Genomic DNA, 25,489 nt, shown 5'->3' with positions numbered 1-25,489 from the left:
TTTGAGATAGGGGGAGGGTCTATAGCTCACTGGCACGCAGGGAGATCCAAGGCCCAATTTCTGCTGTCTCCATTGCAAAACGGGGGAGGATCTTTTTTGGCCTCCAAGCGACATACAAAATTTAAAACGCATAAAATCAGAAAAGAAGGACAATGCATCCCAATGAAAGCCGTACAATAACCCATTAAACAAACCCAACAGGACAGCAACAAAGCCAGACCATCAACAAACATCAAAATAGTCATAATCCATCAATAATAATCTGAAACAATATGAGAACTGAAACACAGCCACCCTTGGAAAATTTGCACTTGACTGAATTTTGCCATGCACTTCTCCAGTGTTTTCTAAAATGCAGCTATTAGGGGGAAATCTGTATAAAAATGAATATATTCCTGAAAATAATTTTATTATTTATTTATTATATTTATTTGTTGCATACTACAGATTTGTTGTCTCAAAGCGACTTACAGATATACAGAAACGCAATGTTTGGAGAAAATGCTTGAAAAATGCATATATTTGGCGAAGGCTGCGTACCAACATGCATGTTACCAGAATTTTGCACTAAAATGCTAAAGAATTTTCATGAGGATTTTTTTAACCAAAATATTTGAACATTTCTGCAGGAATGTGGAAAAGTGAATAAGACTGGGAACATGAGAAGCGGAGAGAACCACAATAGACAGATCCTGCCTGACGCCAAAAATATGTTAATGATAGTGCCAGGTGGACCTCACTGTAAATTGATTTAAGAGGCTTTTTTGAGGTTTCGTTTAGTATAAAGCAATGTGCAAGCCTAATAAATCAAACCAATGAAATCAAAACGCCCTGCTACAAAAAGAGAGGGAACCGGGCTTTAGTGGGTCACTGAAGTTAACCTGCCGCCTGCCTCTGTGTGTGTCTGTGTGCTTTTCATTGGCAGATTGAAGGTACCCAGAAGCTCCTGAACAAGGACCTTGCCGAACTGATCAGCAAGATGCGTTTGGCTCAGCAGAATGCCATGACCTCCCTGAGTGAGGAATGCAAGCGCCAGATGCTGACGGCCTCACACACGCTGGCCGTGGATGCCAAGAACCTCCTGGACGCTGTAGACCAAGCCAAGATGCGAGGCAACCTGGTGAAGGTCTCCTTCGAGTAACCAAGGAGTGGGCTGGCTTTTGCATTTTCAAACGGCCCCCCTCCAAGCTTCCCTGTGCTATCCCCCACCTCCACCCTGCTGCAAAAAGCTCACGTCTTTGGTTTCGTCATGTCTGTCTTCTGAGAACAAAGGAGAAGAGGCTCCAGAGAAGAGCCATCCATGCTCAGGGCAGGGACTCTTCTTTCTCTGCCCCATAGCTCATGCTGCTAAGGGGGACTCTGACCATAACAGAACCCCGGTCCAAGAGTGGGGAGGGGGTACTTGAGACTTATCAAGGGACCTGCGGTAATTGAGTCCCATGTGTGTACAGACATTCCTGTATATAGTCTGGTTTCTTTGACAGTATCTCTGGCATCAAGATGTCTCGTTGATGAAGGAGATCAAAGGCAGGGATGAATGGGGTGGCTTGTGACCCCCCCTCTCTCACCCCCACTGTTCTCAGGTTAAGCCAGAGAAAGGCAGGTAAGTTGCTCCTCAGTTGCCGCAAGGGTCCTAAAGGCCTAGTACTGGGAGAAGAGGTTCGCTAGGTCATTCTGCGTCACTTTGGCTAGAGGCATTCCCAAGGCGATACTGGTTCCTTGGAAGAGACTGCCGGCCCCTTTGTACATTGTATAAAAAAGTAAAGGTATCCCCGCACTTGTAGTGTGAGTCGTTTCCGACTCTTAGGGTGACGTCTTGCGACGTTTACTAGGCAGACCGTGTATATGGGGTGGGATTGCCAGTTCCTTCCCCGGCCTTTCTTTACCCCCCAGCATATGCCGGGTACTCATTTTACCGACCACGGATGGATGGAAGGCTGAGTGGACCTCGACCCCTTTTACCGGAGATTCGACTTCCTCTTTCCGTTGGAATTGAACTCCGGCTGTGAGCAGAGCTTTCGGCTGCGTTACCGCCGCTTACCACTCTGCGCCACGGAGGATCTGTACATTGTATAGAAACATTTATTTAATGGCCATTTCCTGAGCTCCTCCCGCTCAGGAAAAAAAATCCTTACTTCTCTCTCCCTCTCGTACACACACGCTCCAAAATTTAATTGAACTTGGGATGGAGTTTGAACTGGTCTGGAAAACGTGTCTCCCAATCGATGAAGGAGATCCAGAATGACTTCTTAAAATTTCAGAGGGGCAACCACTGTTAGCCTGTTGCAGTGAAAACAACAACAGAGAGTCTTCTGGGATCTTTAAGACAAGGCCTGCAATCCTCTATGCCAGGGATTCTTAACCTATGGTCTTCAGAGTGTTCTTGGATCAGATGCAAAAAAAAAAAAATGATTTGAAAATTTTCCTTTGAAAATTTTGGGTGGATATGTATGTGCATGTTTCTGGGGAGGGGATCCATAGCTTCCATCAGATTCTCAAAGGGATCTGTAACCTCAAAAAGGTTAAGAATCACTGCTATATGTACTTACTTGGGAGCAAGTGCCATTGAAGTCACTGGGGCATGTATAGGATTGCGCTGTAACAGGCTTATTGTGACATCAGCTTTCATGGACTGAAGTCACTTTTGCCAAAATAAACCTATTGATCTTAAAGGTGCCACAAGACATTCTTGGTGGTGTTTTACATTTAAACCAGCAATTTCGAAAACAACTCACACAATGCAGACTCTTGGAGGGGCACACACACTCGCACTACCTACAAGCACAGATTATGGATTTGATGCTGTGAAGACTGAATCTTTGCTTACTGAATCAGAATTTAAATGGGAGGTTTTAGTTCTTCTCTGGCAGGGTTTGTAATCATGCCCAATGTCCTCAAGCTCAAGTTTTGCTACTGGAACTGAAGTTTTGCTGAGAACATCCAGGTTTTGAAGGATTAGAAGCCATTAATGTATTTTTGAATCCCACTATCCTGAATCCCCCTTCCTCGAAATGTCTATTTTTTTTTGTACCTAAGAAATTGGCAAGGCAAAGTTAGCATGCCCAAACCAAGCTTCTTTGTAATATTATCTTTGTGTGTTAAAAAGACAACAGCACCAGGAACCTGTCTGTTTGATATGTGATTTTTTTGACCTGAAAGTTGTACCGTTTTATGGCTTTTGCCACTCTGTCATAACTAAGCTGGTTTTTTGCCTGAGATAAATGAGGTACACAATTCTCTTGTTGCCCTTCTGTTTCTTCATCAAGAGCTAAAGAGGGCCTTGCTGTCCAATGATCTGATCTGGGGACATCATTCAGAAGTAGAACAGAAGTCAATAGATGCCTCAGAGGGAGCTTCAGGTGCCTCAGTTCTCCCAGCAGTGAGCAATTCAAGAGTGCAGCACCTAACTGGGGTTGAAATGAATTCACTGGAGGCTTATGATGTTTTGTGTAATATTTGTATTTCTATACAAATATACAGGTTGTGATGAGATAGAGGTACAGTTTTACCATTCCGACAGATGTCCCTAAATCCCCCAGCCCATCTGTTGCTTGTGAAGAATTCTTTACTGCCAGTCAACTTGATTTGATAATCCTGGGTTCTAGTCATGTGATAGGGGTGAAGAAACACCTCCAACCCAGCATGCCTGTGACTATCATGGAGTCAGATTCCGCTTCTTTGGGAGATGTGGCCGAGGACTTGGCATCAGAGGGGGAAGGGCGCCCAGGCGCGCTTCCACTAGATGAACCTGGTGGAGCCAGGGCCACTCTAGCCCAAGGAGGTAGTGTTGCCATTCTCCAGCTTGGAAGGCTCCATCACGAGGCCCCAGTGAGACCAGAGCTTCCCTTGCTCGGTCAGGGCAAAAGACTGATGGGAAGGTAACTGAAAAGGTACCATCCAGCGAGAGCGGAGTTAGAAATTGGGATGAAGCTGCTGATGCTTCTATAGGGCTCAGTCTCCGCTTGATGGCAACTGGAGAAATTTCTCAGCTCTGTTCCTCTGTAGCACAAATTGAGCCCTGCTAGAAGTCAGTTCCTGCATCTCAACGACACCATTCATAATTGTAATAGTTTATGTTTATTCCCTCCCAAAATACTAATATGCTTTGAGCGATTTATCCTTTCCTGGAAGTAAGAAGCTGCATCCTGTTGGTCATGTTTGCTGCCCGTTTTTGCACTTGTGTTTTCTTTTAGCGCACTATGCCTAGTTTTTGTGTGAAAGTGGAGTGTGGAGAGCCCCAGAGTCCATTGATTGCTGAGAAGTCTTTGAAACATTCTCACTGGTTTGCACAGGAAGATGTCAAAGGCTACCGGGTCCTTAAATCCCTGCAGAAGCCAGTGAAAACAAAGAGACATCACCTTTCTCGGAGGGCATTTACACTGTACTGCTGGAGCCACCTCTGGAAGCATGCACATGTGCACACACATCACTAAAACGTTCACAATTACCCAGTGACAGATGGGAGATCCTTGCATGCAGGAGGGAGGGCTGGATGCACTTCCTGGTGAGGGGGTGAGCTCTGCCAGAAAGCAGCAGAAGGAGGATTGGGCCAAGGCTGTACGTCGGAATGGGCTCGAAGCGCCTTGGACAGCTCCTTGAAAGTTTGGACTAAAACCTGGACCAGATTCACTGCCCTATTAACATCAGAGCCACCAGTCTCCACTCAGGGCACCAGGCTGGGGAAGACTGCTATGGAAACTACCACTGATCAGATGGGTGGGTGTGAGGGTGGCGTGTGCACGAGCATGCAGTGAACAACTCAGCTGTTTGCACACCAGTTCTGCAGTCAGCAATCTAGCTCACAAGTCCTCTCAAATGGGAACAAGTTCAGCTGTGGTCTCGCCCTCCCTCCTTCCCCACCCCCAAAGTCCACATGCCTGAGGCAAAGGAGGCTCCCGTGGGATCGTTGGTGAGCTGTCAAGGACTGCAGTGCGAGGGAGCCTTCCTGCAAGACTGCATGGGGGAAGACACAGCAAGATTAAAAAGCAATATTCACTACCCAGAAAGAGCAGTTCCCCTCCCCTCCCCCCCACTACCACCACCCGGAGATATTTATGGATATCTTGATGATTATTTTTCTTCTTTGCCCACTTCAAAGTGGAATCTTTTTTCATTCTTTAAATGTCTCTGCGCTTCTTGGAATCTTCTCAGGCCCCATCTGCACTGGATTGTTAAAGCAGAATCATACTACTTTAAACAGCCATGGCTTCCCTTAAAGAATCCTGGGAAATATCATTCGTTAAGATCTTTTGTTAAGGGTTGGAGGCAGTTGCTGGAATCTGCAGGAGGGGAGAGGCCTCTTTGCGCTCAGGACCTGCTTGCAGGCTTCCCTTTGGGGCATCTGGTTGGCCACTGTGAGGACAGGATGTCGGACTGGATGGGCCACTAGCCTAGGGTTGCCAGGTTCCTGGCCTGAGACTGACCCTGCATCTTTAGGAGAAGAGAAAGTCAGCCAAGTGCAGGTGTTCTTGCAACCCTGTAATGGGAAAAACCAGAGCTTGGAAAAGTTACTTTTTTGAACTACAACTCCCATCAGCCCAATCCAGTGGCCATGCTGGCTGGGGCTGATGGGAGTTGTAGTTCAAAAAAGTAACTTTTCCAAGGTCTGGGAAAAACCACAAGGTGGAATTCTCCCTCCCCCCTCCACAACTTTTAAAGATACAAAAGACCTCTTGAAGGCTGGGCCTGGCAACCAAGAGGTCTTCTGTATCTTTAAAAGTTGTGCAGAGTTTTTCCCATTACACTGTTGCAAGAACACCTATACTTGGGTGAATTTTCTCTTCTCCTAAAGATACAGGATCAGTCTCAGGCCATGGACCTGGCAACCCTAGGCTAGCCTGATCCAGCTGTAGGGCACCTTTTAGGTTCTTATGTTCTCTAAGAGTTGCTAGGAGACCCCGTATTCCACTCACAGTGTTGCATTATGGACAATAGATTATTTGCTAAATCTGTCTCCTGAGGTGTCCTAACAACTCTCAGCACCGTTTACACGTTACAGTTCCCAGGATTCTTTGAGGGACGCCATGACTGTTCAAAGTGGTATGAAACTGTTTTAGATGTACAGTACAGATTGGATGAACTTTTCTAGGAAATGGGTTAGATTTACTGCACATTTCTACATAAACACCAGCTCCTAGCATTCTATTATACTCTAGCATGACCAAAGAACAGAACCCAGGATAGGGCTATGCAGATGAAGGGGCAGGGCTAAGCAGATAGAAGCATGCCTATTTCTCATTGGTTGCAGTCACCACGAGGCGGAGAGAAAGTTGTAGCCACTATCCCAATAGCGCCCCGGATTTCATGCTGTCTTCCATGCAAAACACTGCACACTCCAGGGGTCCTTGCAATTGACAAAGCCCCCCCCTATCTCTCTGCTAATAGGGGTTAACTAAATGCAGTCATCAGCCACTAGGATGTTCTCAGCAAGCCAAAGACTTTCAAATAATGGCAGATGAGACTAATCTGGAAGAAAGGTTCAAGTCCCCAGTCCTTACTGATGTTCCTAATTTGTAAAAACTGGTTCCGTTGAATTCTAAGGGCTTATCCACACGGCGATTTACTGCCACATGACGATTTACTGTGCTACTTGCATCCTCTTATAATTTGCATGGTTCACATGATGTTGCAGGCAAGCAGAAGTTTTCATACAGTTTCCCCCTTTAAATCCGTATTAACCCAATCCTGATACAATCTGAAAAGGGAAGGAAAAACCATCTCCACTTCGTATCTCTAGGACTTGCAGAGGGTGTGCTCCGATGCTCTTAGGTGGGTGTGTCAATCGTTCCCCTCTCCACGCCCACTCCCTCCTCCTCCCTTTGTTCATTTCATATCCTCTGGGCTGAAGAGCAAATTGCTCTCTCCCATTTTCAGAGTAAGCCCTGGAAAGGGGGGTGGAGAGAGAACGTCTGAGCGGAAAAATTAAAGTCTAAATCACTCACAGCAGGAGCCACTTAGAAAAAACAAACCTCTGTCCCTATCTCCATGTGATTATTTTGATCAAGTGAGTTTATTATTTGCAAGCAATGGGCTCCGTTTCCAGAGTATCTAATCCCCCTTTCTCTCCCAGCCTTTTCCTGGGATGCTTTCCTTGGGAGAAGGGAATGAGGGGAGGCTAGTCAGTTTCATTGTTTCTTGTCAATTGCATGCTGAGGTGCTCTCCAGAACAACTGCATCCTACTAGTGTGAGTGGAAAACTGTGGATTGGAAGCTACCATTGAGCAAGAAGTGTGGACCTTGAAAATCTACTACGCTGGTAAAAGCAGCGTCTTTAGTACGAAGTTAAACTCCCGTGCGAATAAGCCCTAAGATTCCTGGGCAGAAAGTGCTTGTGAGTTGGGCTTGTCCTGGATCTGGAGGGCGCCCCGTTTGCTGGAGCCACTTGGTGAGTGAGAGTTCGCACGGCCTTTTCAGGTACACCAGCTCTAGATCATGCCAGCCAGGAAAGGAGGGAGGAAGAGGCCAATTGTCCCCAGCAAGCAGACGATGACAAACATCCAGAGGAAGATGCGGTCGATCACCATGGCAACGTACTTCCAGTCTTCTTTCACCTGTAAACACATGAGACATTATGAACTGGGCAACGGACCAGCAACCCTGCGTGGACTCTCTGGGCTCAGGGTGGGGAGGCTGTGAATACATCTCCTGAACTCTCCCGTATCTTGGGCCTTGTTTCACGGAAAGGTTGTGTAGCAAAACCTACCCCCACCCCTTAGTACAGCCTTCCACAAGCTGATACCCTCCAGATGTTTTGGACTCTCATCAGCCCCAGTGCTCAGCGAGGGTTGCTGGCTCTCCGTTATTTGGCCTGCCTTCAAGTCGATCCTGACATATGGCGACCCTATGAATAGGGTTTTCATGCTCAGCGGTATTCAGAGGGGGTTTACCCGGCTCCCACCGGCAACTCACCGAGAACTCAGCATCCTCAGCACGCAGGTGGTTGGCAATGTAATGCACCCCTTCCAGGGCTTTCAGGATGCTTGGAGACAGCTGCAGCCCCTGCTCAGGTGACGTCGCATTGTCCGTTTTGCTGGCTGGGTAGTGGACATGTTCCACGAACCCCCTGCCCAAGTGCCGGGCACAGGTGTAGCGGTATTGGAGGCAGCGGTGGTGGCAGGTGCCTTGGAGGGGCAAGTGGCCAGCGAGCATCCTCTCCTCGGCGGTCTCCTCTTCTTCATCAACATCCGTCTCCAGCCAGCACCGGGACGTGCTAAGATTCTCCGGGGGCGCGTCGTACTGCCCAATCACCTCCTCACTGGCCACCCTCAGCCCCGGGGCTAACACTGGGGGTCGCTTCATGAAGAGCCAGCGGGGAATGAAATGCAGGAAGATGGTGCGGACCCACTGAGGCATCTTGTGGGTGCTGGGCGAGCGGTGGTGGACGTTGAGGACGAAGACTGTGATGACGATGGAGAGGGTGACGAAGATCATGGTGAAGAGCAAATACTCGCCGATCAGCGGGATGACCAGGGAGGTGGACGGGATGATCTCGGTGATGAGGAGGAGGAAGACGGTCAGGGAGAGCAGGACGGAGATACAAAGGGTGACCTTCTCCCCACAGCCAGAAGGCAGGTAGAAAACCAACACGGTCAAGCAGGAAATGAGGAGGCAGGGAATGATGAGGTTGATGGTGTAGAAGAGGGGCAGCCGTCGGATGACAAAGCTGTATGTGATGTCGGGGTAGATCTCCATGCAACAGTCATACTTCTTGGTGTTGTAGGTGCCCACGGCATCAATGATGGCCCACTCTCCGCTCTCCCAGTAGTCCTTCAGGTCCACATGGCGCTCAACGCTCTCCAGGTCAATCTTGGCCTTGTCGTAGGTCCATGAGCCAAATTTCATCTTGCAGTTCTGCTGGTCAAAGGGGAAGAAAGTGACGTCGATGCTGCAGGAGCTCTTGTAGATGGCCGGCGGCATCCACTTCACGCTCCCGTTGGAGAAGAGGTGTGCCTTCGTCATGTGCGTCACGGCAAACTCCCCGTCGGCACTAAAGGAAAGAGAATGGGGAGGGCAGAGTTAAGGGGGAACGAGGCTATGTGGCGAAATTATCTAAGCGTCTTGTGGCACTGTGAAGGCCTGCTAGCCATGATTGCTATGATCTCTCTCTGCTGTCGGAGGCAGTATGACGCTGAATATCAGTTGCTGAAAACCACACATGGGGAGGGCTTGTTGCCCCCGGATCCCACCTGCGAGCTTCCCTTTGGGGTATCTGGGTTGGCCACTGTAAGAACAGGATGCTGGACTAGATGGGTCCCCTTTGGCCTGATCCAACTAACGGGCTCTTCTTAAGTGCTTATACTCTGGACAAAACCAACCAGCCAAGAGTCTAGCTGGGCCTTCCCATTTATATTAGACCAGAAGCTTTGGAGGGCCAGAGCCCACCAAATTTAAAGTGGCAAAATTAGAAGGTTGTATTCAAGTCAGTCTTACTCAGAGTAGGCCCACCGAAATTCATAAACGTCTGTTCACTTCAATGGGTCTACACTGAGTAGGACTAGAACTGAATACCACCCAGAGTTCCCTGCCCAGATAAGTCAAGTTTGAAACTCTGACATCAGTATTGCAAACACCAACAAGAATTCTCAGAAAACAGACTTACCTACTATTTTAAACCATGGCATGTTGAAGAGCCAGTCATACTGGATTAATCTCAGTTCCTTCTTTGAAAAAAATAATGACTGGGCTAGCAGATAAGGGGAACAGCTGCAGCCCAAGGGGGACTGAAGAAGACCAAGAGGTTGCCAAGAGGTCTTCTGTATCTTTAAAAGTTGTGCAGGGGGAAGGGAGAATTCCACCTTGTGGTTTTTCCCATCACAGTGTTGCACTTGGCTGAATTTTCTCTTCTCTTAAAGATACAGGATCATTCTCTAAGCCAGACTCAGAGGAAAATAATAAATGGAATGGATCAATGTCTGATTGGGAAGCAGGATCTGGCCGAGGGAAGGGCCATAGCCCAGGGGCAGAGGGTCCCAAGTTCAGCCCCTAGTCTCTCCAGGCAGGGCTGCTGCCAGTCAATGTAAACTCTGCTGAGCTAGATGGAGCAATCGTCTGATTTGGTATAAGGCTGCTTCCTCGGTTCCTAATGGGGTGGCCATGTGTCCTCATTTCAGAGGGCAGTCCTCTGTTTGAAGGTGTCCCGTTTGAAGGGCTGCCTGGTCCAAGTCTAGTTTAAAGATACAGAAGCCCTAAGGAGGCAGGAGGGGCTTGAAGGTGCCCACCCACTGTTGGCCCTGGGCAACAGACTGAGCAAGCACACAGGCCGCTGACTTGGCCACAGTCCTCCCAACTATAAGCAAGATTATTTAAACTATAGTAGTTATTTCTATATTTGCATCTGCACATGTAAGTTAACAAATGGAAATTTTAGGTGAATCTCTTTTTTGGTGATGCATACACGGTTACCTTAATCCAGCAATAGGTTGCAGGGCTTATTTTTGGGAGCGTAGGAAACTGCCTTTTATGGAGATCAAACACTTGTCCATCTAGCTCAGTACTGCCTGCACTGACTGGCAGCAGCTCTCCATGGTTTCAGGCTGCAGTCTTTCTCGGCCCTAGCTGGAGATGCTGGGATTGAACCTGGGACTCTTTGCATGCAAAACGTGCTATTGGATTATGGCAATGCTCTCTGTGTGCGGCTGCCCTTGACGACAACTCGGAAACTTCAACTGGTCCAAAATGCAGCACCCGGATTACTGGCCGGGGTTCCCTTTAGAACTCATATAACCCTTTTTAAAACAGGTGCACTGGGCAGCCAGTTTATTTCCTGGCCCAATTCAAGATGCTCACACTAGTGTTTAAGGCCCTAAATGACTTGGGCCCCAAATACCTAAAAGACCACTTCCTTCCTTCCCTTGCAGGTTTTGTTGCAATAGGGAGAGGGACCTCCCCCCTTGGTAGTTCCTCCGCCCTCAGAAATTCAAGGGGGGGGTGGCCCAGGAGAGGGCATTTTCTGTGGCAGCCCCTAAGTTGTGGAATTCCCTCCCCACACAGGTGTGTCTGGGATCTTCACTGTACAGCTTTTGTCGTATGTTGAAGAATCACTTTCTCACCCTAGCTTTTGACACGGGATGTATATTTTTAGAGCCCTCTCTAGTTGTGAATGTGATTTGTTTTAAACTGTTTTTAATATTGCATTTTATATCATTGTGACTCACCCTGGGACCTTCTGGTGAAGGACAGGTAATAATTTTAATAATACTGTAGTAGTGGTAGTGGTAATGGTAGTAAAACAGCAATAGGCAACTACCTCTTTTAATCCCAGTAAGGACTGGGATCTCTAGCAGATGCTTGGCTAAGGGAGTAAGCAGTATCTTTCTCAACAGTGCAGAGGAACATAAGAACATAAGAAGAGCCTGCTGGATCAGGCCAGTGGCCCATCTAGTCCAGCATCCTCTTCTCACAGTGGCCAACCAGGTGCCTGGAACAAAGCATTCTGAAATGCCAAAAATATGTTAAAACAAATTAAGGCATGGCCACTGCCTATCACCACAGAAGAATATACACTACAGCATATAAGTAAACAATGGAATTTGCTCCCACATGAGGTAGCGATGGCCACCATCTTTTGTGGCTTTAAAAAGGGCTTAGACAAATGCGTGGAGGATCAGGGTATCAATGGCTACTAGCCACAATGACTATGTTCTATCTCCACTGTTGAAGGCAGTGCGCCACTGGATACCAGTTTGTCCTGTTAGACATCCATAGGCATCTGGTTGGCCACTGTGAGAACAGGATCCTGGACTTGATGGGCCTTTGGACTGAACCATCAGGAGCTGGAGCAGTATTTTCATAACTCATAAGTACCACTGGATGGCAGCAAAACTCCAGTAAATGCGTTTGGAGCCGGTCTCTAGATACTTTTGCACAATAAATCATACTAGCAGGTACTCCTTTGACAAGCACAAATGAGGCATCTTCCTTCAAGGCTGCAATTTGACTGAGGGAATATTGCATTTCTCCAGCATTCAAAAATGTGACATGCCACCCCAGAGAATGCACCATCCATTGCAGTAGGAATCGTCATTGCACAAGACCATGACTGCCTCACGGCTAGTGCCTGTGGTGGCCTCATTCCAAAATGGAAATGGACTGCCTTCAAGTTGATCCCAACTTATGGTGACCCTATGAATAGGGTTTTCATGGTAAGCGGTATTCAGAGGGGGTTTACCATTGCCTCCCTCTGAGGCTGAGAGGCAGTGACTGGCCCAAGGTCACCCAGTGAGCTTCATGGCTGTGTGGGGATTCGAACCCTGCTCTCCCAGGTCATAGTCCAACACTCTAACCACTATGCCACACTGGCTCTCACCTCATTCCAAACCTCGTGCATTTTTCTCCCTCTCAAGCCCTGCCACATTTTCAAGAATAAACCCAAATGCAGAAAACAAAACTGGGACTGAATATGTCATGGACTTTGCTCAATGCCACTTTTTGCAACCTATGGCAAGGCCTACTGTAGTAGGTGGAAGTTCCACCTACCACCAGTGGCCACCCAAGAGCTTCTGGGAAGCAGGGCATGAAGGCAACATGGCCCCCTAGCCCCTGCTGTTTGTTCTCAGAATCTCATATCCTGAGGGTGAATCCTATACATTTATTTATTATTTTATTATTAAATTTATATCTTGCCCTTCCTCCCAGTAGGAGCCCAGGGCAGCAAACAAAAGCACTAAAAACACTTTAAAACATCATAAAAACAGCCTTTAAAATATATTAAAACAAAACATCTTTAAAAAAAATTTTCAAACCTTTAAAAACATCTTTTAAAAAAAGGTTTAAACCCATCTTAAAAAGCAGTTCAGATACAGACACAGACTGGGATATAGGTCTCTACTTAAAAGGCTTGTTGAAAGAGGAAAGGTCTTCAAGAGGTGCCCAAAAGATAACAGATAATATTAGCCTGTCTAATATTTAAAGGGAGGGAATTCCAAAATGCCCATACCACTACACTATCGGTCCGTTTCCTATGTTGTGCAGAACAGACCTCCTGATAAGATGATATCTGCAGGAGGCCCTCACCTGCAGAGTGCAGTGACCGACTGGGTATATAAGGGATAAGATGGTCTTTCAGGTATCCTGGTCCCAAGCTGTATAGGGCTTTGTACACCAAAACTAGAACCCTGAACTTAGCTCAGTAGCTAATAGGAAGATACATGCTTACTCAGAAACAAATCTCGCAGTTTTCAATGGGGCTTCTGTCCTGGTAAACATGTTTAGGATTGAAGGTTTAGTTATCATGCCTAAACAATTGGGACCTGCAAGAAAATGTCCTAGCCAGCCAATCAGCCATGTCTTCTTCCAGGAGACTCCATTCTGTTCCCCTTCCTGTGGTCCCTTCCTGGTTTACCATCTCTATTAATTTCTTGGCACCTACCTTCCTCTTTCAATAAGCCTTTTAAGCAAAGACCTTATCCCAGTCTCCGGGTAGAAACACACTCACTGTCCTACCGGTTCCAGTGCATCTCCACCTCTGTTTTCTGAAAACGAGGGCACACGACAATAGTCAAACCCTGTCCCTTTTTACTGTAAAACCTGGTGGAAGCAAATCGAATACGTGTTGTTTTTTCATTCAGCTTCAAAGAGATTTTGCAACTGATTGGCAGATCAACCCATTGCTCCTCCAGGTGCAGCCAATGGAAACACTTTGCTGTAGGCAACTACCCTACCCTGGGCTCCTGCCGGGAGGAAGGGCGGGGTATGTATCAATCAATCAATCAATCAATAAGTGTGTTCACAACTTGCATCTGTGTTGGAATTGCTTTTAAAGATGTTTTTAAAGTTTTTTTAAAAAAATGTTTTTAAGATATTTTGTTTTAATATGTTTTAAAGTCTTTTGTTTTTAAGATGTTTTAAAGTGTTTTTGTTTGCTGTCCTGGGAGGAAGGGCGGGATATAAATTAAACAAACAAACAAACAAACATTCTGTGGCCACTGGTGGGGGCTGGTCCTCTAGGGCAAACGGGTCACTGTCCCACCAGCCTCAGTCAGCCCCCATCTGCCTGCCTGCCAGCCTTCCTACTTACACCCCGTCCAGGGAATGGCCCTGGCTGCCATCTTCCACCTGAGTCTCAATGTCACCCTTTGTAGAACTCAACAAGGAGGATGGAGACATAGCTAGGATTGGTTGGCTCCGCCTGCCATTGCCTCTGGCTCCGCCTACGGTTGGGCTCCCTGAGTTCCGCCCTACCAGCCACTGAGTATAATGTTCAGTCCTCATTTAGCTGTTTCTTCTTTTAGTTTTTTTTGGGGGGGGGGTTACTTCTGCTAATACCCTGGCACCACTTTGGCTACATAAGCACTCACATTTTGAGAATGAGTTTGGGATTAGAATGTGGATGGGTGGATGGATAGAAGCAGGGATGGGAAACCTCAGGCCTGGGGGCAGAATGTGGCCCTCTAATCCTCTCTACCTGGCCCTCAGGACTCTTTCAAGGCTGTACCTTCACCACCCTGCTCTGCACCCTTGTGTAGTGTTTTTGCTTGGATATGCCCCTGAACTGTGAGGCTTGCCTGGGTGGAAGATAAAGACAGTTCTGCTGTGTGCCATCATTTTTTTCACCAGTTCTCTTGAATTTTCAAGGATGTCATCGTTGATGAATACGCTGCTGTGTCCTTTATGCCTTTCCCTGTATCTTGTCTGTCTAATGTGAAATTCCTTCCTGGGTCCTTCCTGGAATTTAGTAGATTCACCTTTAAATGCAAATTGAATCAAGATTCTTCTCATAGGGTTGCCAGATCTCCGGTTTTCTGCCGGAGACTCCAGCAAAAGGGGGCCGTCTCCGGCCTCCGGCTATACTTCAATTTAAAAGGTGGATCTCCGGCTTTTTATTGGCCCCCTCAGCCACGCATGCGTGATTGACACACGCATACGTTTGGCTGTGGCTGGCCGCTTTCCCACCCTCTTTCAGTCAGGCAGTCGCAGGCAGGGACTAGAGACGAGGAGGACTGAGCGCCGCCGCCCCTGCAGGGACCCCCAGCAGCAGCCCCTGCCCGCTCCCGCCACCCACAGAAGTACAGGTGATGGGTGGAGGCGAGCGGTGGCAGTGGAGGCCAGGCTGGGCCGGCTGCTTCTTAGCCCCGGTCCGGAGCCAGTTCCCCTGGGGTTCAGCAGTCTCTGGCTGAGGGAAAGGACGGTCGGCCGCTTCACCCCTCCTGCTGTGGGTGCCTCTGGGTGGCAGCGGCCGCGATGGGGCTCAGAAGACTCTGGCTGGGGGGGGCCTATCATGGCCGCTGCCGCCCAGCGGCGCCCACAGCAGGAGGGGTGAAGCCGCCAGCCGTCCTTTCCTGAGCAGGGGAACCGGCTCCGGGGCTAAGAAGGAGCTGGCCCTGGCCGGCCTCCACTCCTGCTGAGGCTGCCCGGCCGCGTGGGCCCCATCTCCTAGCAACCGCTGCCGAGACGGGGCCCATGCGGCCTAGCAGCCTCAGCAGGAGCCGTGGAGGGCAGGCCGGGCCGGCTCCTTCTTAGCCCCGGAGCTCCTGCTCTGGAAAGGACGGCCGGCGGCTTCACCCATCCTCCCTCTGGCTGGGGGGGCCCATCCCAAGAATGTACCAAAAAGCATATAAAATCTGTATTTTACTGAAAGTGTGTCGGGAAAAAATGGCATATTTTAGGCGAAAAATGCATGCATACACCAATTAGTATTTGATGTAAAGCATTTAGAAGTTTCTTATGATTAAGCAGTACACAAATGTCATTAAATGAACAATGCCCACAATAAGGTAATAAATAAGGCAAAATGCCCACAACATGCCTATTTAAAAAAATACAAAAATGAAATGCATTCTGTGCATTAAAAAAATCACAAATTTATATGGAAACAGGACAGAAAATATTTAGGAATGAAGGTATGTGAAACTGGCTTAGGCCAGAAATAGACTGATCTAGCCATCCTTCATAAAGGGCAAAGTGTTTGGATCTTTTTAGTGTACAAAAAAGTCAACTAAGTGTGTGTGTGCAAGGGAGGGGGGCATAATAAAGATTATGCATGATGTGGGGAAGTTCATTTCCCTCTCTCACAGTACTAGAACTTCAGACATTCAATGAAATTAACTAGCAGAACTTCAGGACAGACAGAAGAAAATCTTGAATAAACATATTCTTTAAAAAGAAAAGACCTCCACACATCTTCATACCAACCCTGTGAGGTAGGCTAGGCTGAGAGCTTCATGGCCCAGCAGGGATTTGATCCTGGGGTGTTCCAACCTCACTGAATCTCATATAGAGTGGTTAACTGGTTAGTGCGCGGGGTGGGTGTGTTCTTGTCCAGATACATTAGCCCTCCTTAGACCGGGGCTTAATCTGAGTCAGTGCTCAACCCCTAAACCACTTTTCCATGACAGTGCTCAGCTATGGCAGTAGTGAAGCAAAGTACCTCTGAGGGTGTGCAGAGTGCATTTCTTTTGCTGCTAAGTGATTATAGCCACCCTCAGCCATACATTAAGAACTAGGCCAAAGGGCATCCTGGTCAGAGGGTATAAGCTTTCCAACATGCTCAAAACCTTGGCGCCTCTCGTTATAGAAATAAAACCCACTGTGCTTGAATATAAACAGTCCTTTTTAAAACAGGAGGTGGCTTGAGAGAGAGATTTCGCTTGCTGTGATGTGGGCACACACATGCACACTTCTCTCTTCCTACTGTCACTTCTGACAGAGCTGGCAGTAGGTGAACATAAAGCCAAAAGCAAGCTGGACACCCTTCTTTTCATTCTTTCTCTCACCCTCTTTTCTTTATCACCTCTCATTTGTCTGGCCTTCCCTAATAAAGGCCATGTCAAGTTACTGAACTGTAGAGAACTGCTAAGGATACACAACAGCTTTTGCAAAACTGAGTTTATTATGGAAACCTGATTCTTAGCTGATCTTTTGCCACTGGTCCTTGAACTCATTGGAGCCGGTGAATGTCACCTGGCAATTTACAGTGTGGCAGAGATTGCCTCCTTGCATCCAACTACAGAGCCAGAAACTTCAGCAAAGCACCAAGAGATTCATCCCAATCTACTTTCTGCCCACTTGGTCCTGCCCTGTAGCTAGCGTGGGGCAAATGGGTGCACTGCCCTCCCCTAGAGCTGTGTTTTTCTCCCCACCCCCACCCCATTTTTTTTAAAAAAAACGTGTTTTTAATTTGTGACATGACAGTCTCCATTTAAATAATGACAGCTTGTTTTAAGAACAGGAGCAATTTAAGAATAGGACCCTCTGAAAAATTCAGTGAATAAGGTAGAGCGAGTGCACAACAAAAGCTTCATCTAGAAGAGCCCCCCAAACTATGCTCATTCAAGACTTTTCCCTGACTGAGGGTGGATTTTTCATTATCACAATCACCCTATAATTAAGGGATCCAGAAAAAAAGCTTATATAGTAACATGGCCATTGAGGAATTAAATATTAGAACTTTGTATTATGGATTGAGAGCCAGTATGGTGTAGTGGTTAGAGTATTGGACTAAAACCTGGGAGACCAGGGTTGGAATCCCCACACAGCCATGAAGCTCACCGGGTGACCTTGGGCCAGTCACTGCCTCTCAGACTCAGAGGAAGGCAATAGTAAACCACCTCTGTCTGAATACTGCTTACCATGAAGACCCTATCTGGGACCAACTTGAAGGCAGTCCATTTCCATTTTGCATCACCCTAAGCTTGTGAGAAAGAATGACCTTGTCACTTCAGATGGACCTAGGAACACCCTATTTTAGGTAAGATTTCTATTTTAATCTCCAGAGATTTTTTTTTTGAATGGCATGCTCCAAGCAACTGTGGTTGATACAATGTATCATGCTTAATGACATCACTAGGGCCCACCCCGTGACGTCACTAGGGCCCGCCCCCATTTTCTCAGGTTTTTGGATGGCTCTGACCTGGCAACCCTACTTCTCCATGCCTACTTGTCTTTCTAAAATCCTCTGAGAACACACACAGGAAGGGCTAAAGCACACCTCTGTTGCCATGGGAGCCCTGCAAACCACTACCCCACACAGAGAGCTCCCTCTCACAAAGACAATCTTCCAGGTTGTTTCTGGGCCCAGTTCAAGGTGCTCACATTAGCCCTAACTGGCTAATAATGGGCTCAAGTTGCAGGAACCCAGTTTTCAACTGAACACCAGGAAAAACTTCCATCCTAACTGTTAGAGCGATACAACAATGGGACCAATGACCTAGGGAGGTGGTGGGCTCTCCAACCCTGGACACATTCAAGAGGCAGCTGGACAGCCATCTGTTGGGAATGCTTTGATTTGGATTCCTGCACTGAGCAGCGGGTTGGACTCGATGGCCTTATAGGCCCCTTCCAACTCTACTATTCTATGATTCTGTGAACTCTGCCGCTCCTCAGAAGTTTTTTTGTGGGGTGGCCCAGGAGAGGGCCTTCTTTGTGACAGCCCCTGCGTTGTGGAATTTCCTCCCTCCCTCCATCTGGCACTGTCGCTGTATAGTTTTCGGCAAATGCTAAAGGCGCACTTCTTTACCCTGGCCTTTGAGATGCATGTTTTCAGGACCCCCCCTATTCCTGTGACTGTGATTTCTTTTAATTCTTTTAACACTGAACGTTAAATGCTGTAACCTGCCCTGGGATCTGATGAGGATGAAAATTGTTTTCTTTGTTGCTCCAATGAGAGGAGAAGCTGTCCAAGCCTCATGGGCAAGGGTGGGGAACATGCGGAGCCCGAGGGCCGCATTCCATCATGGGTGCAACCTTTTGGGGGCCGCATTCCAGTGGTGGGCAGCGCCAGAGGCACGGGTGGGTGGAGCAACAGGCCGGAGCGTGGTCCCCCACCCCTTCTCTTGGACAACCAGGAAAGATCTCCCTCCAAATCCCGGGGCTGTTTGTCATTGCAAAGTCACTCAGTGCTCAGGGTGGCCTGACAGTTCAGCAATGTCTGAAACTTGAGTTTGAGGGCAAAACGGGAGGCAAAACTGTCCCACTTTTTTTTTTTTTGGCCACCACTGCCCCTTTCACACCAGTAGCTTCAGGACTCCTCCTAGCCATTCCCCACCCCACCCCAACCCCCCATTATGCACCATCATTACCCAACAAGGTGGGCTCTGAAGGGGGGAAAGGCATCCGCCTCTCATGGCATCTGAGACTTTCAACCCCAGAAATCCCCTCGGGACCAGAGCCAGCCCTGCCATAAGGCAGAGGGAGGCACATGCTTCTGGTGGAAGTTGCTGGGAGGGGGCCAGGAATAAATGGTTGGCCCCACAGCCCCTAAACCCCTCCAAGCTAGCCTGTTGTCTTCAGTTGCAGAAGTGGGTGCTGTCAAATGGCCAATATTAAGTAGCCCACGAAGGATGGCTAAGTTCTCCCTCAATGATTGCAGGCGGAGTGCCACAGAATACCACTTGCTGGGAATCACAAGTGAGGAGAGCAGTGCTGTTGTACTCAAGTCCCGCTTGGAGGCTTCCCATAATGGGCATCTGGTTGGCTACTGTGACAACAGGAAGCTGGACTACATGGGCCACTGGCCTGATCCAGCTAGAGGGCTCTTCTTAGGTTGTGATGTTCTTAAGTGGTGTTGAGCTACCCTTGTTGAGGCATGTCTCCAGTTAATCCCTCCCCCCTCATACATAAACACTTCTATGTTTTTAAGGCGTGTTGAATCAATGAGATAGTGATATCCCTACCCCTTCCCGCAGGAGTCCAATCACCTACTTGTTATACAGCACAATGTCTGGTATCCAGATCATCTCAGATGGCACCCGGATGGAAGTGACGTTGTCGAAATGTGCCGGGTTCCACTGCAGCTTGTAGTCATTCCACTCCTGATGGCAAGGAAATGATTCTGAGCTTATTATTTACTTAGATCTGTGCAATTGCACTTTCTGGCTGCATCGCATTCTTCACACGAAAGAGGGAACTGATCGTCAATATTTCTGACATTTTTTAAATACCGACTGTAAGTTGCCTTGAGAAAACTTCGGGTTTTAAAAAGGCTGCATAGAAATCCTTGCATAAATGAACAAATAGTTTGCTTCCAGATCCCCCACCCCCGAATGCGTCCATCTCCGCCACCAAACCAGATTTCTGAATGTAGGTGAGGGATTGTCCTCCTTGCAGGAAAAAACCAGGCAAAAAGACCAACAGGTTGTATTTGTATTAAAGAGCAGAAGAGCCCTAGGTCAGGTTAGGGGCAGAGCATCTGCTTTGCATGCATAAGGTCCCAGGTTCAATTCCCGTCATCTCCAGATAGGATTGGGAAGGTCCCCCGTCTGAAACCCTGGAGAGCCCCTGCCAGCCAGTAATGCCAATATTGAACTGTGATCCTGCCTCTTGCTTTTCTGGATGGGGGACAGAGAAGGGTGTGGGAGAGTGTTAGGTAGGAACTAGCCCACTGTGCAAAGGTGCATCTATTGCTCTGCCCACATTTGCTTCTGGCTCCGCCCACTACTGGCCTGTGGCCCTCGAAAAGTTTTCCAGGAGGGAATGTGGCCCTCAGGCTGGAAAAGTTTCTCCACCCTGATTTAAATGGGCCGATGTGTCTGACACAGTCTGCGTTCCTAAGAGTGGTGTTGAAGAAGACATTGCAGCAAATTCCCCCCTAGATTTGAGGAGCATATGAACTGGGTAACGCTGTTGCATTTGGCCATCCGCTTCTCTAAAGTCTCTTCTGACCTATAAACTTTGCTAGAGTTTGTCTTTTCCCCATCCCCTTCAGTCCCACTTACTTGTTTGAGCCAAACATTTGTGGTCATCATTTGATTCTTTTCATCCTTGAGAAGAAAGAGAGAGAGAGAGAGAGAGAGAGAGAGAGAGAGGAGCAGAAGATGTGGCTTTAATGAACTGGAAAAGACACAAGCGCAGGCCGCGATCCCAATTTTGTGCATGGGATTCAGTTGCATTCCAGCAAATTCAGGTTGCACAATCAACGTGGATTTGGTACAGATGTGCAAAAAAAAAAACTTCCAAAAAAGAAAAAAACTCGGACTTTTTGCAGTAAAGAAAATGACAAGGTCCATATTGTGATTGGCTGTACCTTACCTATTGCGATCTGTTTTATACTTTACAGGTTTAATTTTATAAGTAAATGGGCAATGTCCATGCTAACTGACTCTGATTTATCATCTTAGATAATAATTTTAACTTATAGTTCCAATGTTTTTATGCTTGTATGTATTTCCACCCCATATACCGTGATACATTTCATATTGTATATGTGTATGTAAATGTATAAACTCTATAATGCAAATCCTGACTGTTCACGGTAAATAATTTTTATCCAATATTTTAGTTAACAATTTGAAATGTGCCCAATTGTTCTATATTTTGTATGTTGTTATGTATTCTTACTGGTCTCTGACCGTAATAAACAATACTACGACTACTACGACGGGGAAATGCACTTGGAAGTACGGCATAACAATTGCTTGATGATGGAATGACACATAACCTCCTTGCAAACAAATCCGGTTGAATGCTCAATAAAGGAGTCATCTGGAAGAGACCAGAGACCATTGCTATCAATCCATTCAGGCCTGGGAAAAGGAAGGTTAGATATTATAGTGGTATACTCAGCTATAGCTCAGGGGCAGAGCATCTGCTTTGCATTCAAAGGTCCCAGTGCAATCCCCTGCATCTGCAGGCAGGTCTGCAAATGACCATCATCTGAAACCCTGGAGACCTGCTGCTAGTCAGTGAAGAAATACTGAGCTAGATGGACCCATGGTCTGGTTTTGCAGGAGACAGCATCCTGTGTTCATGCTCTCTCATAAATCAGAGCTCTGATGCCTGCTTCTTGATAACTGAGAATAGGTACCACATTAAACTGGTGGTGCTTTTCATAACATCTGAAAGGCAATATACCTCTGGCTACTTGTAGTTTATATGTAGTTATGTATATATATATGTATATATATATTCATGCAACAATGTGCATGGTCTTCTAGGAAAAATATAACACACACATTCAATTGGGCTACATGGCATCACAAAGCCAATTCAGAGTGAAGGTTTTCCTATCATCAGTATGAATTTTCTCCCCTCCCACTCCAATTTCAAAGGACCTTCCCAAAACACTGAAGGGGGACACTTTCTGCAGCTGCTGACTATTGTTGCAAAGAACAAGTGATCAAGTACAACTTGGTATACATACCACGTCAATCAGCTGAGCAATGGACAGCCCAAACCTGACGATAACCACATCAGAGGTATTGGGGACTGGCCTGGACCACTTGTTGTAAGCACTGAAAAGGTACTTGAAGAGTCGCTCTTCAGCCTGGGTTTGTGTCCGGCCTTGGACTGAGGCTGAAACAAAAAGCAAGTGTCGGGAGCAGGCCAGCTAATCCCAGTCCACCTTGAATACTAAGAACCATTGCATGTCAGTTAACATATGCACCCAAATATTTATTTGTAAACCTTTTAGAGGTTTGTTTAAAATCATGTGGCATATACATTTTTAATAAATTTTAAAAAAACACTTAAGTATTGAAATTTAGCCTACGGCCATACTACCCTAGACACTCCCAATCACGACTGATCTCGGAAGCTAAGCAGGATCAGCCCTGGTTAATACTTGGATGGGACACTAATGGGGAATTTTTAGATATAAACAGTAAGCAACATATATTCTTTTAGAAAACTATAGGGTTTATAATATTATAATAGTATAGCAGGCCAGCTAGAAATCATTTCCTTGATGCTGTCTCCTCTGCCAGTTACGCCAATGTATCCATGGTAATGGGTATGCATGGAATGCTTGGTACAGCGTGGCTCAAGAAGATAAGATAAGGGGAACAGAACACTGGTACTGAACATCTCTGTACTCTCCAAGATGTAAGAAGGATTAGCAATTGAATGCATTAGCTCATGGTAGAAATGTGCTGATACAACATTACCTGATTGACTAGAAAATAATGTAGACAGAGTAACCCCTATGTAACAGCTATGTAATGCTTATTTGTAAGTCCCTAATTGGGAAATGCTAATGTCTTTGTCCTGGAATGTATAAAAAACCCAGGCGAATAGTGCCACTTTGCAGCTCTCCACTCACTCACAGGGAGACTAACTGTGTGTACGCTCGTCATCAATAAAGGCCTAACTTTGCTGCAAGGTTGTGTCTTCAGTTTCCTCAAGGACCCCTGGCCTAGATGACCCCAAATTCCCTGTCAAGACCTCATGGGAATACTGGGTGCCGTAGGCTTAGAGGAAGGCAATGGTAAACCACCTCTGAATGCCTCTTACCATGAAAACCCTATGAATATATCCAAAAGATTCATAGGGTCGCCATACATTGTAATCGACTTGAAGGCATATAACAACAAATTGAAATTTAATGCTGAAGTCAAAGGTTAAGTATAATCAAATGCGTAAAATGAATGCTTCACCTTTATGTATAGAATTCAAAGCACTTTTCACACATTTCATCTCAACAATTCTTCCAAGAAACTTGTAAATGTAAGCTAGCATTATTATCCACATATTGCAGGTGTAAAGCCTGAAGCAAAGGGAGAAAAAGGGAACGACTTACTTATGACCAGTTTCTGAGCTCATGTCAGCAACAAGAGCTGAACCAGGGGCTTCCCAGGCTCAGACATCATAGTGCACCTCTCCAGCACTGAACGTCTAGCAAATATCCAGTGAATATTCAGTCCCAACATTTGCATACCAAGACAGTAAGAACTGGTGAGGAGGTAGGAATGATAGTTTCGACTCCTGCTGAAATCCTGAAAGGATGATGATGTATAATATAGCTTGGCTTCCTCGCACAATGCATAATTCCTATTGATTTCCTGGAGGAAGAGCGTTCTCCGCAAAATGTACCAAGATCCTTACAGTACTGAATAATAAAGATTCCACAGAGGCCAGGGGTGTCCACTCCATTTTTTGCATACTGTCCCTCTAGCAGTAAAGTGACTACCTCTCCATAGTATTTGTGGACATTAATTTCTGCTCTCTCCATAATAAGCAGGAAATGTATAGAGTTTAGCTGTAGATAATACAATCATAGAGTTGGAAGGGGCCTCTAAGGCCATCCAGTCCAACCCCCTGCTCAATGCAGGGGTCCAAATTAAAGCATCCCTGACAGGTGCCTGTCCAGCTGCCTCCTGAATGCTTCCAGTCTTGGAGAGCCCACTACCTCTCTAGGTAATTGGTTCCATTGTCGTATGGCTCTAACAGTTAGGAAATTTCTCCTGATGTTCAGTTGAAATCTGGCTCCCTGAAACGTGAGCCCATTATTCCATGCCTGCAGTCTGGGACTATCGAGAAGAGATCCCTGCCTTCCTCTGTGTGGCAATCTTTCAAGTACTTGAAAAGTGCTATCATATCTCTCCCCAGTCTTCTCTTCTCAAGGCTAAACATGCCCAGTTCTTTCAGTCTCTCCTCACAGAACTTTGTTTCTAATCCCCTGATCATCCTCGTTGCCCTCCTTTGAACCCGTTCCAGTCTATGTCCATCCTGCTTAAAGTGTGGTATCCAGAGCTGGACACAGTACTCAAGATAAGGCCTAAACATTGCCATATAGAGGGGAGCTAGTACTTCATGTGATTTGGAAACTATACTTCTGTTAATGCAGCCTAAAATAGTATTTGCGTTTTTGCAGCCACAACTCACTGTTGGCTCGTATTCAGCATGTGATCAACAACAATCCCAAGATCCCCCATCTTATAACTGTGCATTTGGTTTCTTTTTTCCGAGGTGTAGAACTTTGCATTTACCTCTGTTAAATTTCATTCTGTTGTTTTCAGCCCAATGCTCCAGCCTATCAAGATCCCTTTGAATTTTGTTGCTGTCCTTCAGGGTATTAGCTATCCCTCCCAATTTTGTATCATGTGCAGATCTGATAAGCATTCCCTGCACCTCCTCATCCAAGTCATTAATAAAAATGTTGAAGAGCACTGGGCCCAGGACCAAGCCCTGTGATATCCCACTTGTTACTTCCCCCCAGTTTGAGAAGGAACCATTGATAAGCACTCTGTCCTATTCAGAGCAGGATTCACGAGGCTGAGACGCAGGTACAATTAAATCTTGTTTTATTAAAGTAATGGATACATCAAAAGCAGTGTGCTTCATAGAGACCTCTAAGCTAGCTCACTAGGATTCCCTAACTGCACTCTAGACATACTCTGCAACGTGTGAAGAAAGTTGACTCAGCAGCTCAACCCAGAGAGCTGCAGTCTTAAGTAGGGAAAGTTTTAGATCTTAATCTCTGGCTCCTTCGTAAGTCCTGCCTCTGACCTGTCTGCTTCTCGCGGCACCGAGAGCGGGCTGATGGGGGTGTTGACGTGTGTGACATTACACAGAAGACTCAGCCCAACACAGATAACTGCTAGAACTCTCCCAGTCTATCTTGATGCTGCCATGACAACGGCCTTGGCTATCCGTTCCCAGACTGGGCAAAGACATAACTTCTCTTAGCTACAGAGGGTTGTGCTTCCAACAGCTCGTCCGCAAGAACCGTCTCCTTAGCAACTGGCTCGAGGTCAGGGGGCGGTGATGCGCTTGAGGCATCCCGAGAGCTGCTTGGTGAGAGGGGACTCAACACCCCCTCCGAAACATCTTCCAACGGCTC

At 46.8% G+C, this 25,489-nt stretch overlaps 2 protein-coding genes across 8 annotated transcripts in view; one reads left to right on the top strand and one right to left on the bottom strand.

Annotated features, from left to right (window-relative positions):
- PTK2B (protein tyrosine kinase 2 beta) overlaps positions 1 to 3,221 on the top strand; it is a 113,560-nt gene extending 110,339 nt beyond the window's left edge. For all 7 annotated transcript variants that reach the window (XM_061625864.1, XM_061625865.1, XM_061625869.1 and 4 more), the window contains one exon: positions 926 to 3,221. In XM_061625864.1, the coding sequence (XP_061481848.1) occupies positions 926 to 1,141 (216 nt within the window). In that variant the 3' untranslated portion in view covers positions 1,142 to 3,221. The remainder of the gene's footprint in view (positions 1 to 925) is intronic.
- A 4,203-nt stretch (positions 3,222 to 7,424) lies between these two features.
- Positions 7,425 to 25,213, bottom strand: CHRNA2 (cholinergic receptor nicotinic alpha 2 subunit). Its single transcript, XM_061626140.1, has 6 exons — positions 25,156 to 25,213; positions 22,073 to 22,224; positions 20,649 to 20,693; positions 19,636 to 19,745; positions 7,909 to 8,986; positions 7,425 to 7,550 (listed from the first exon to the last, which is right to left on the bottom strand). The coding sequence occupies exons 1-6, from the start codon at positions 25,211 to 25,213 to the stop codon at positions 7,425 to 7,427; spliced, it is 1,569 nt and encodes a 522-aa protein (XP_061482124.1).
- Positions 25,214 to 25,489: the final 276 nt, after the last annotated feature.

The sequence above is a fragment of the Rhineura floridana genome, chromosome 4 (genome assembly GCF_030035675.1).
Source record: "Rhineura floridana isolate rRhiFlo1 chromosome 4, rRhiFlo1.hap2, whole genome shotgun sequence".
Classification (NCBI taxonomy): Eukaryota; Metazoa; Chordata; class Lepidosauria; order Squamata; family Rhineuridae; genus Rhineura; species Rhineura floridana.
This window is presented reverse-complemented; position numbering and strand designations above follow the sequence as displayed.